General features: G+C 49.5%; 1 protein-coding gene across 1 annotated transcript in view; it reads right to left on the bottom strand.

Moving 5' to 3' along the window:
* Positions 1–7212: 7212 nt before the first annotated feature.
* Positions 7213–12430, bottom strand: part of Ubxn10 (UBX domain protein 10) — a 7131-nt gene continuing 1913 nt past the window's right edge. Inside the window, exon 2 of the mRNA XM_021233573.2 lies at positions 7213–10096. Coding sequence (XP_021089232.1) covers positions 9233–10081 — 849 coding nt within the window. The 5' untranslated portion in view covers positions 10082–10096 and the 3' untranslated portion in view covers positions 7213–9232. The remainder of the gene's footprint in view (positions 10097–12430) is intronic.

The raw sequence follows: 12430 nt of genomic DNA, 5'->3' as shown, positions 1-12430 counted from the left end.
TGAGTGTTTTGACTGCATTTTTAGACGAGTGGCCGTGTTCTTGCAGTATCCACAGAAACTATGGAAGGTGTTAGATCCCCTGAAATGGGAGCTACAGATGCTTTTATCTGCTGTGTGGGTGCTGGGGATCAAACTCAGATCTTGACAACAAGAACAGCATGTGTTTTTAACTGCTGATCCATCTCTCCAACCCCAGGAATAGTGTTTTTAAATTTAAAAAAATTGGACGTGTTAATGAACCGGGGGGGACCCGGAAAGAGAGAGAGAGCGCCACAGGGAGCTGCAGCTAAACCTGCACAATGATCTTCCCTGCTCTCATACTGCAATGATATAACATGCTGCCAATAAAAAAGCAAATAAAAACAGCTACAGAGAGAAAGGGTTCACTTGGACTTACAGTTGCAGAGAGATGCTGTGCCTCGAGGCTTGGAAGGCAACAGGCAAGGAAGGCATGGACGTTGGTGGGAGCAGGAGGCTGGGTGGTCACGTCGCATTCACATTCAGGAAGCAGAAAGTGAACTGGACATGGGTTTAGCCTCTAAAGCTTCACCAGGCGTCCCTGGTGACCCACTTCTCCCAAGTTTCTTCCACAACCTCTTCAAACAGTGTCACCAGTGGAGGACCAAGCGTTCAAACGCACGAGTCTCCGAAGGACATTTCACAGCCAATCCACAGCAGTGACTTCCTGACAGAATGCCACAGATGACCTGAGAGAGGAAGCCCTGTGTGGGTCTACAGGCAGGTGATCAGTCTGACCTGTGATCATGACATGGGCTTGAAATGGTCCAGACCAGCCCAGAGTTTCTTGACCTGTCTCATCCCCAACTTCCCTGGGACTTCCCTTGGAGACTTAATTAGGTATTTTTAGAAAGTCCCAGAACACTTTTCTCAGTGTAAGTGGAATTGAAAGGCAAGTTCTCTCTCTCTGTAGAAGGGACTGACTTCCAGGATCCCAGGTTGGCCTTTGCCTCAATCCGTTCCTCCCCTCTCCTCCTTTGAAAGATGTGGACTGAAAGGCGTTAGAAGCCAATGGATTGATACCCTGGCTCTAGACTAAGTGTTCATGGCTTTGCCCTGCCCTCTGTGAAGGGGAGCATTTGGACTCCTTCAGGAGGCTGCAATGGGTGTCCAGGATTATTTTCTGCTACTCTGTGCTTAGTTGGTTTCTGACTCTCACCAAGTGGGATGGAGGATGCTCGGCATGGGAGCCAGTAGTATCTCTTTCACATGGGTTTTCCCACTTGATTGGGAATTCCTCAAGAACAGAGGCAGGCTGATTCATCGTCATGCTCTGTGCCCAGTGTGACGTGTACGTGTTCATTTTGTTGATACAGTGAAAACATGACGTGTGATTCATTAGAACCCAAGCCCAAAGCCCAGTGTGGTGGCACACACCTGAAAACCCAGTACTTGAGAGGCTGAATTGGGAATTTAGTACAGAAGTTCAAGACAAGCCTAAGCAACATAACGAAGCCTGATCTTAACAATTATTAATCAGTTAAACAAGATCCACTGTTCATATAGTTCATATCATATATGTTTTTCGAAGTATAATGTATTGCTCAAATATGAATAGAAAGAAAACAGCAATTCCTTTCTCAACAAATGTCCCTACTTTCCTTCTAGAATCAATTTTAATTGTTTTTTTTGTTTGTTTGTTTGTTTTTGGCAGGGAGTCTCACTATGTAGCCCTGGAGTGTCTTGGAACTCACTATTTAGACCAGGCTGGCCTTGAACTCAGATCCACTTGCCTCTGTCTCCCAAGTGTGGGGATAAAAGGCGTACACCATCACACCCAGAAAAATTAAAATTTTATTTTGTGTGATGGGTGTTTTGCCTGCAGGTATGCATATGAACAACTTGTGTGCAGTGCCCTTAGAGGTCAGAGGAGGCTTTGGATTCCCTGGAACTACATATGGACAGTTAGTAGCTATGAGGTCAGAGGAGGCTTTGGGTTCCCTGGAACTCCATATGGACAGTTAGTAGTTATGAGGTCAGAGGCGGCTTTGGATTCCCTGGAACTCCATATGGACAGTTAGTAGCTATCGTGAAGGTTCTAGGCACTGAACCCAGGTCATCCACAAACAGAAAGTACTCTTTTTTGAATTAAATCTTATTTATTTTTATGTGTGTGGTGCTTTGCCTGTATGTGTGTGTCTGTGAACCACTTGCGTGCCTGGTCCTAGCAGGGCCAGAAGAGCTCCTGGAGCTAGCGCTACAGACAGCTATGAGCCATCACGTGTGTTCTAGGAAACACAGCCTGATCTTCTAGAATAGCAGCAAGTGGTTCTGACCATTAAGCCACCCCTCCAGTCCACAGAGCAGCAGTACTCTTGACTGCAAAACTGTCTCTTGGACCCTCCATTTTAGTTTTAAAAAGTGCATTGCGGGGGGATGGCTCCACATGTAAATGTGTTTGCAGTATAAGTCTGATGACTTGGGTTCAATCCCGGAACCAGCCCTGGAAAGAGAGAACCCACTCCCAAAAGTCGCCCTCTGGCCTCCACATGCTTATTATGGTGTACACACACACACACACACACACACACACTAAATAATTTTAGAAGCATCTTGAAAGACAGAAAATGTTAATAATTAGTAGTAACCAATGCTGTCCAAAATTAAGAAAATGTTTAGTTCCTATTTTCAACTTAAAAAATGATGGGAAATTATAAAAAGCAATAGCGAAAATTCCGGTTTGCTTTGCTCTGTAGCCATTTAAAAAGCAAAGCAATGTCACTGGGCCTGGAGCCTGGGGTCTTTAATCCTATCTGCTCCCAGTCTGAAGCAGGAAGCTGGTAAGCTCAAAGCCTGTTTGGGCCATAGGGCTACAGACTAAAACCAAAATAAACTCCTTGACTGTCTTTCTGGATGTTTGTGCTAAAGAAATAATGTAAAAAATTCAGAACAAAAGCTGCATAAATGAAGACTTTTATCTTTGACTTCTGTGGTTAAAAACAAAACTGGGAGCATGCATAAAAAGGAGCAAGTTGAGCCAGGCGATGGTGACACACACACCTCTGATCCCAGCACCCAGCAGGTGGATATCTATCTGAGTTCGAGGCCAGCCTGGTCTACAGAGTAAGTTCCAGGACAACCAAGAATACTCAGAGAAACCCCATCTCAAACAAAACCAAACCAACCAAACAACAACAGTAAAAGGAGATAGTTCAATGATGATAAGACATCAGCACACTGAGGTATTACTCAATCTTAAAATAATCATGAGCCTCTAGAATCTTGGAATGAGAACACACAAGCTTTTGGTAGGAACAATGTTAAAAATATGCATTTGTGTCTATTGGAAAGAAAGGAATATGCAACATAAACTTAATCTTTAAGGGTAAAAAGTACATGCTGAGATATTAACAATGGCAATTTTTGACTAGAGAGGCTGTGAATGGTTTTCTTTTCCCCTGTCAATCTTCTCTATACTTCCCGATTTTCACGTCACCAAAATAACTTACACTTTGTTTGTGGGGCAGGCTATAATTGACTCTATGAATGAGCCCCTGCCCCTTTTTTGACTGGGAAAATAATAGATGATGCATACTATAGGTCACCACTGATTGTAATAATATTGTTATAATAAAAGTATTACTTTTGTAAAAAGTAAACATGGTCTGGTGTAGGGGGAAACAGGACTCCGCCATTAGCCTGTTTCCCCCTACACCAAATGACGCTGCAACGGTAAACGGCACACTTGAGGGTATGGGTAACTGTTTACTGTAGAAATCACAAGAGAGAAACGAGCAACCCTGATGAGTCGAGCAGTTTTCCATCACCGAACCGGAAGCCGAAAAAAGGGAGAGCGCTCTGCTGTTCCTTCTTTTATTCCTTCCTCCCTACATGCCCCTAGCCATGCCCAAAAGTGGGCCTGGCTAGTGGGGTAGTTCCGCCCACCCTGTCTCTAGTCATACCTAAAGTGGGTGTGGTTAGCGACGCGGTTCCGCCCTTTCATTACCACATCCACGTGTGTCTTTAGAGCACCACATGGCTAATGGCGGGAGTCCTGTTTCCCCCTACAGTCTAGGGATGTGGTTGCTCACTTAGCATGTGCCGAGTCCTGGGTTTGATCCCTGATCCCTAGCACTTCATAAATTGGGTGTGGTAGCACATATCTCCATAATCCTAGCATTTGGGAGGTAGAGATACAAGGATTCAGAAGTTCAAGGACCTCCTCAGCTACATATGAAGTTCTGGGCTACTGAAGTAACAAGATGCCCTGCAATAAAGGGGGGTAAGGTGGAGGAAGGGGGAGGGAGGGGGAGGGAGGGGGATGGGGGAAGGGAGGGAGGGAGAGGGGAGGGAGGGGAGGCAGGGAGGGACAGGGACGGAGGGAGAGGGGAGGCAGGGAGGGACGGAGGGAGAGGGGAGGGGAGGCGGGGAGGGAGGGACGGAGGGAGGGGCGGAGGGGCGGAGGGAGATAAACTGACCGGAGTCCCAGAAGCTGGTCGCTTCCCCTGAGTTGCGTCACCCCCCTCCCATCTGGCCCGTGTCTAGGAGGCCACTGGTAGCCGCTTCTTGTCTTCTGCTCTTCCTTCTACCACTCTGCGTCATGCAGTATGGCTTTTGCTAACTTCCTGTCTCCCCCTCTACCAAACATAACTTCCTTAAGGACAGAGACAGGGGCCTCTTCTGTTCCCTGATAAGTCTAATATGCTTGGCATTTGGGACCTAATATATATTTGTTGAATACAGTGGAGGTCTACAGGGAACTCCGTCAAGAGAAAAAAGGGCAAGCAGAGGCGGAGGCCCAGATGTAAGAAATCCCCTACTATCAGAGTCCAGATCCAGGGTCCGTGGGACGTGGTATGTTTGAGTCTGGTCAGAGTGGGCATCGCAGCATCCCATGGTTGGGTGTAGGGATAGGGCATGTGCAACAGTTCCCAGATTTTACTGTCCTACTGGGAGGTGGGGCCCTCATTGTCAACAGGCTAGGCATGAAAGGTATAAGATCGGGAGGCTCATTAAGTGGGTCACTAGACCCTCTCGAGTTGAGTGTTCCAAATCAGCTTCAGGATTTAGATAAATGAAATGAGGGGCAGTGGAAGAGTCAGGGAGCCTGTGCTATGCTTCCTTGGAACAGGTGTCTTCCAAAGCAACCGTGGTCAGAGATCACACCCGTGGAGGGAGGTGGCAATTAGTGTCAACTTGGACCGGAATGCTGGATGAGTCAGGGACCTCTTGGGGATGCATCTCTCTTCAACAAATGCAGTTGATTGCCTTCTTTCTTTGCACACATTTCATCTATAAACTTTTGTGTCTTCCCTTCATATGACCGCTATACGCTCAGGGCAATCCCCTGCCTGCTGCGGGTTTGAGTGCTTTTGTGTTTGTCTTTGTAAGACTTCCACACTGAAGCTAGTGGTTGGGCTGGCTCAAGGAAATCCCAGCCTGTCAGCTATATTCCTTTTCCTTTCCAAAGTGAAGAGATTGTGTATCCTGAATCTAACCACCTCCCAGGAGCTAGGCTACCTCTCCCACCTCTTACCTAGTTATTATCCACCCCTAGGAGTCCATCTTCCACCTAACCCCTCCAGTCTCCTCACCCAGGAACCGGAGTGCCTCTCCACCCAGTACAGGCTGAATAAGCCTGGCTGAATTTCACCCACCAGTGTTCGTCATAACGACTCTTCAGCACTTTAGGATAGAATTAGCTGTCCAGAAATACCTTGGTTTGTTCGTCTGTGTTGACTATTCAGGAGAGCAAATGCTTCCTGAATGTCTGAACATACAGGAAGACAGAGGGATGTCAGAGTGGGCGGGGAAGAGCACCCCTAATCAGGAAAGGAAGTGGCACGTCACTAGTGGACAAAAAGGAAAACAGCTGACTTTAAAACTACATATAAAAACAATGGGAACTACTGACTTGCATGTCGGTAGCTGACTCATAAAGTGTATTCTGCTTCCATTGCCTGGCCTCTGCAGTGAGTCTCCCCACCATGGAGTGGCTTGTGGCTTGGCTCTTCCTCGTGTAGTGATTAAGTAGGGCTCTAGGCTTAACTGTCGCCACACATTGTCATGTGTGACTGTGGGTGAAGAGAACAGATAGTTCTGTTTGGTAAGAAGATTTCCAAGGTGACTTTGAACCAGAAGCCTGTCCAGGGAGTACACTTAGAAGACAGAGAAATGGATCTCACCACATGAAAGGCTCATCCAAATGATCCCCGAAACACTGAGAAACGGCGAGCTCTTTCATCACAGATTACAGCAAAGAGGTGCAGAACAAGTCAAGAGAAACTTCTTGTGTGGAGAGGTTTTGACATGGAGACCCACTTAAGATGGCGGTGAGACAGGAACGCTTAGCTCCTCCATGTCTACTTGTGGGAGACTAGGACTTCCCCTCCTTCAGGCCCCCTCACTGGAAATGGCCCACAGTCTTGTTCTCAGGCTGTCTCTCTGGCAGGATCACATCCTCAGGTACAGTCAGGGTGAGGGCTGTGTGAGAGGCACCTGCCATCTGTTAATGCAAATGTTTTTGGATTCTAGGTGATGACTCATTTACTTTTCCTGCTGTTCTTGCTGCTGCCGAGACTAATGTACCTATGGGGCTTCAGTGGAAAATAGGCTGGACTCACTTGTCATGAAGCTCTATTCCTCGGCGAAGACCATGTCCATGATGGGAAATCTTTCCAGTACCCCGGAGAAGGTGGAGATAATGTGTTTGGAAGTGGTGGGAGGGAGCTACAGTGGGATAGAGTCTGGTCCCTCCCCCAACGCTGGGCCTAGCACAGATCCAAAGGAGCCACTGACTGGCCTTAGTAGGGTTGTGTTCTCTTGTTAAGTCTCTTGGAGGGTTACTCATGCTGACCACTAAGTTGTCCCCGGAGAGACCCCTCAGTTGACTGTTGGCTAAGCAAATGACAAAGATGTGTGGCCACACAGCAGGCAAGGATGGCCTATCGAGGGCCACCAGGATGAAAGTGCTGACCAGCAAGGCCCCTTAGGCCAGGGTATCCCTGATACCACAGCAGTTGTTAGAAGACAGGAGAGGGGGAGGGGACTCTTCCCAAGCCACATGCCAGGTTAGAAGCTGAGGCAGGTGTGATGGGGCTTCCATGGTGGGCAGCTGAGTGTGTGTGTCTGGGGAGACTGTCCTGCCATCATTTCCCAGGTAGACACCTGAAGATGAGATTCATTAAGCCACTCTGTGCACTCCTGTCTGGCAGCCCAAGTCTTAGGATAAAACATGTGTTTCTCCACACAGTGTTTCACACAAATCAGCTTTTATTGTTTGTATCATTATTTTTTGTCTAAGAAGAGAAAAAGAGAGATTACTATGATGGCTCAAATCTAGCTTTAATCATGTCTCCTAAAAGATCCTAAAATATTCCTATGCTTCATGCTCCCCCTTTTCTCCCACCACCCCAAAATCCTAAGCCAGACAGCAGCAGCAAAACCCTAAGACCAGGAGTCTCTCATTCCATCAAGTGTGTTACATTTCTCACTGGGACATTCTAAAGCTTGGAATCCCTAAGCTGAAGGTGGGTGGGATCCTATTCTTACCATAGAGTAGGTGTGGCTTTTATAGACTCTTAGATCAGAGGCAGAGCTGTGCACATGGGGGCAAGGGAAATAACTGCACTGGGGGAGTTCAAGTGCAAGCCACTGGTCCCTTCTGCCATGGTCACTGCGTAGACAAGGTGACCAGCTGCATGGGCCTGCCTACATCAAAGCCAGTCCCATCAAAGGAGCCACTGACCTAAGCAGGATGATAAATCTCGCAGATGTCCAGGAGTATCCTAGTCTAGAGTGATATGTGTGGTGCAGGAGGTGGCTTGGGGGAATGAGGCAGCCTGTTCACAGTAATCATAGACATCACCAAGGGGCAGTGCACCAGGAGGGATGTGTCTAACCGCTGGTGTTGTCTGTGCACAAGATGTCTCTGTTCAGAGGATGTTCCAGGAACACCTGAACCCTGCCGTATCTGTGTACTGAGGGTGCAGGGGCAGGTACCAGTACCCAGGGCCATGCAGTGACTGTGCTCTAAGGGGGACAAGGTGCCTAAAAGGTCTCTGTGTTCCCGACTCCAACTGGGAATTTGGCGGTAAAGGGATGCAGATGAGCTGTGGGTGTCTGGCTGAACCTACAATACAAGAGAACTTTGGCAAATGATCTGTGTCCCTACAGGAAAAAACAAGACTCTCCAGCGCTTGTGACAGATGCTCTGGGGAAGGGGGACAGGGCACTCCATGCCAGTCAGCCAGCTGCATAGCATGGTTGCAACAGGAGCACAGAAGAGAGACCCCAGTGAGCCACCTTCCTTTTTCCATGGAGGGCCTGACATCAGACCCCAGGGTGTACTGATGTTGTGCAAAAGCCCTTCCATGTTTGGAGTGGGTGAGACACCGAGACTTGGGGAATAAAACAAATTATCTATGCCCGGGTAGGCCAAGGGGTTGTTAGCACACACTTGTACAGACTTGTAGCTGTGTGCATCTTAAAAAACAACAGAGGATTGCACATTTTACTTCCGTTTTGGAAGAATTCTGTAGTCAGGCACTACCAAGAAGCGCCAACCTAGTCAGTCCACTCAAAAATAGCTGTGGCTAGCCCATGGCTGTGGAGGCAACTTGTTCAGGCTAGCTCTAGGATGTTTTAGAACTGCGTGTGTGCATGTGCGTGGGTGGGTGCATGCGTGTCTGTGTGTATGTGTGTGTGTGTGTGTGTGTGTGTGTGTGTGGTGTGTTGGGGGGTTTATGACAACAGAATATGATTCTTCCCTTTGTACAGGATCTTTGTACAGGATCAACAGCCTGTTTCTTATAAACCAATGTCAGTTCCCTGATTCCTAAACCTTGGTTATTTACTAGACTAGAATCCTCTCTGGGAAGTGTTTAATCTCATGTCATATACAGAGAAACAAAGTGTTGGCTTCGAGAGAGACCCAGAGTTCACTGCAAGGGCAGCAGGTGCTCTGGAAGGAACCAGTTCTGGGAGGAGCCAGCGGTGAAGGGAGAAGTCCTGGCTGTAGCCATGTCTAGGAACAGCCATAGAACTTCTGTGTGGCTGTTGTGGTGGAATGTGGGGCTAGAAGAGAGTTTGCCAGGGGGCTCGGCCCGTGTGCAGCTGTGTTGCTGTCTCCACAGACATGCTATACAAGGCCTGAGGGTCTGAGCTTCACTGGGCTCATGTGGCACTTGAAACCAGGCTGTGTGGGAGGCTTCCACCCTCCCCCCCAACATTCTCTTTGCTTGAAGATCTGGGGCCCCAGCCTGGTGCTGTGGACTCAGGGCCATCCCTCCCCCTCTTCCTGGGAGATGCCCAGCACGGATTTATGGAGGATACCACACTCCTGCAGGGACTTGGTGAGGTCAGAGAAACGTCTCCTGGGCACCTCCATGGTTTCGATGCTGCAGTGTTGGTAGGTGGCTTTGTTTTTCTGCTCAGCCACTGTGAGGACTGTCTGTAGGTCATCGCTGGGTCTGAAGTAGCGCACGAACCTTTGGCCTGAGGGTGACCTGATGGCCAGCAGCAGCCTTGGCTCTTGGTCTGTTGGCTCCTCGATGTTTGAGACCCCAGAGGAACTCTGTCTCTTGGTTCGGATGATGCATTTCTTCTCTAAGGCACAGACTTGGGTTCTGGAATCTTCTTGGCTTGACTTTCCAGTGGTGCAGGCCTCTTCCTGGTAAAGGGCCTGGACACTACTCAGCTGCAGAGAACTGGCCTTTTTGGCCACTGTGTCCACAGCCGGGTCCTCCAGGCTCCTCCTGCTGATGGAAGGGAGGACTGGGTACTTGTTGAGAGATGAGGTGGCCCCCATGGGCATCTGTGGCAGCAGCTCCGACATCTCGTCAGGGGCTCCCTGAGGTGGAGAGACGGGTGCACAGGCTCCGGGTTTCTGGCTGCTTGGTGACCCAGAGGAGCATGGTGGAGGCGAAGCAGACCGTACACTGGAAGAGCCATCGCCCGTGCCTTGTGGTCTGTGCAGATTCAGCCGCTTCCGGCCCTTGGCAGACTTGGGCCTGATGACATGCATCCTGAGGGAGCTGGGCTGCCAGATGAAGCTGTCAGCTGAGGTACCGACCACAGTGCTGCGTTTAGGTGGTGCGAGGTTCACAGGAGCTTCTGTGGCCATTGCTTCTCAGGACCCCTAGGGAAGCAGGCAGAAACAGAGAAAGCCATGGGTTAAGTTCCTGAGACACGGAGATTCACTCTTCTGCCATTCCCTGTCCATTGGGAGGGTGAGCATCAATGGGCCAGAGCATGGGGCCGTTCTCTGGGTTTCTCACGTCGGAAGAGGGGGAGCAGCTGTGACTCACTCATTCATGGTAGGTTCTTGGAACATGTCAGTGAACCAAAGTCCTTAGAACTTAAATTACTAAAGTGAGGAGAGAAGCGGGTGGAATTCACAGTCTGTGAATGAGAAAAGTGATGAGAAAGTTGGGCATGTTGCAGAATAACTGAGGCAGGGGACTAATTCTCACCCCATGGAGAAGGGCCAGTGAGCAGAAAGGCCACCCTGAGAAGGAACAAGCCATGTGGCAAGCCAGAGTCGGGATCAGACAACTTTTTCCCTAGGTAGGTTTGTAACGACTGAGTTCTGTCTACAGTGCTGGCACAAACCAGCGTGGTGACACACTCGACAGGGTGCGCTGTGTGCAGCTTGATTGGGCCATGACTGAGAAAAGTGTCTGGGGACAGAAGGGCTCTGGTGAACTCCTACAGTGGGCAGAGTATACTGAGTCCCAGCTGGCTCTCAGGGCCGGAAGCTCCCCTAGGGAGTGGCCCACGCAGACTGCAGATGCAGAGGCTGAAATGTTGCGGGGGGGGGCTGCCTTTGCTTAAAGAGTCCCTGCTAGGACACTCGACAGGACAACCAGACTCAGCTCCACTCAACAGCAGGCCACGTCTCTCTACAAGGGACACCTTCTGTGTGCCCTGCCATCACTACTGTGGACACGCTGCCCTCTGAACCCCCATTCTCCCTCTGCTGCTGACCTCCCTCTGAACCCCCATTCTCCCTCTGCTGCTGACCTCCCTCGGCTCTCTCTCCCTCTCAGGCCACACTAGGCCTTACTTCGTTTGCTCCCTCACCTTACCAGGGCGCTCCACACAAGTCACACGGAACATGGCTCCCCAGCTTGGAGGGGTAGCAGAGAGGAAGGGGCTGCCCTGATCACCTGCTAGAACTCACAGGGGACACTCAGGTTCTGGACAAGGCAGGCTGCAAGCTTCCACACGAACACCTAGAGAGCGTCTATTTTTGACTTTTCAGTCTGTGGAGACCAGGCAGCTCTGCCTCTGCAGGTCAGTCCTGGGCAGGATCAGAAGGATGGGTGTGACTTTGTTTCCATTGTGGGCCAGTCTCGTGCTTCTCTTACTGTACAGCAAAGCTGTACCTGTTGCTCTTCCCAGGCGTGTTCAACTTTTGACACCACCATATGACACTATCAGGCCACGTTCATAACTGTCCTTGCACATGTGTGAGTCATGGGCCCACATACCTACTTTACAGCAGACCCCGATGTATTGGTGATGGCTTTCCTCCCACTCAGTGCTTAAACAGCTGGGAGACCCCAGGCCTCAAACCTCCCCTCTCCAGTGCATGGAATGGCCGCGAGCTTGATGTGGGAGAGTCCTCTCCTTCTATGCAGTTGCCTCAAAACTACAAAACACTTCTTGAGTTAATCATCTCCTTCCGACGGCACACTTTCACTTACCTCAGATTCACTTCCTCCAAGTTCCTCCCATAACTCAGTCCTCAACAGTGTCATTCCTAGTCCTTGGGCTTATATGGAACCCTTGCTGCTGTGTGTGTTCTTTGTCAAACCAAAGGAACCAAACCACAAGGAACCAAACCACACCACCTCTTTGTATTCCTGGCAGTCTGCTGTTCTAAGTCTCAGACAAGGCCCCCTTCCCTTTCATATTTTAATTGTCTTTTTCCATTTGGGGTGTATGTGTGTGTGTGTGTGGTGTGTGTGTGTGTGTGTGTGTGTGTGGCGTATTTGTGGGCACATGTGTATTTGGGCACACACACACACACACACACACACACACACACACACACAGACACAGGCCCAGGGTTGATGTCAGTGGAAGTCATATTTCCTTGCTTTTATACCTTATTCACTAAGGTGGGATCTCTCAACCAAACCCAAACCCTGCCCATACGGCTAGTCTTGCTAGATTGCTACGGGGGTCCTGTTTTTGCCTTCCAGGGCTGGAATTGTAGGTGAGCTGCCACACCCACCAGGCATGTACATGGGTTATGGAGATCTAAATCCTGCTCCTCGGGCAAGGGCTTTAACCTTTGAGTGCCACCTCAGTCCCCTTCCACAGTTCAAACAGCTCTGTGGTTGTCCCATTCTATACACAACCCAAACCTTCCTCCATTCTATACACAACCCAAACCTCCCTCCATTCTCCTCCATTCTCCATGCCCAGACTGGCAGCAGGCAGTCCAGAAACTTCTTCCTGAGCA

Source organism: Mesocricetus auratus, unplaced genomic scaffold, assembly GCF_017639785.1.
Source record: "Mesocricetus auratus isolate SY011 unplaced genomic scaffold, BCM_Maur_2.0 Super-Scaffold_100014, whole genome shotgun sequence".
Classification (NCBI taxonomy): Eukaryota; Metazoa; Chordata; class Mammalia; order Rodentia; family Cricetidae; genus Mesocricetus; species Mesocricetus auratus.
This window is presented reverse-complemented; position numbering and strand designations above follow the sequence as displayed.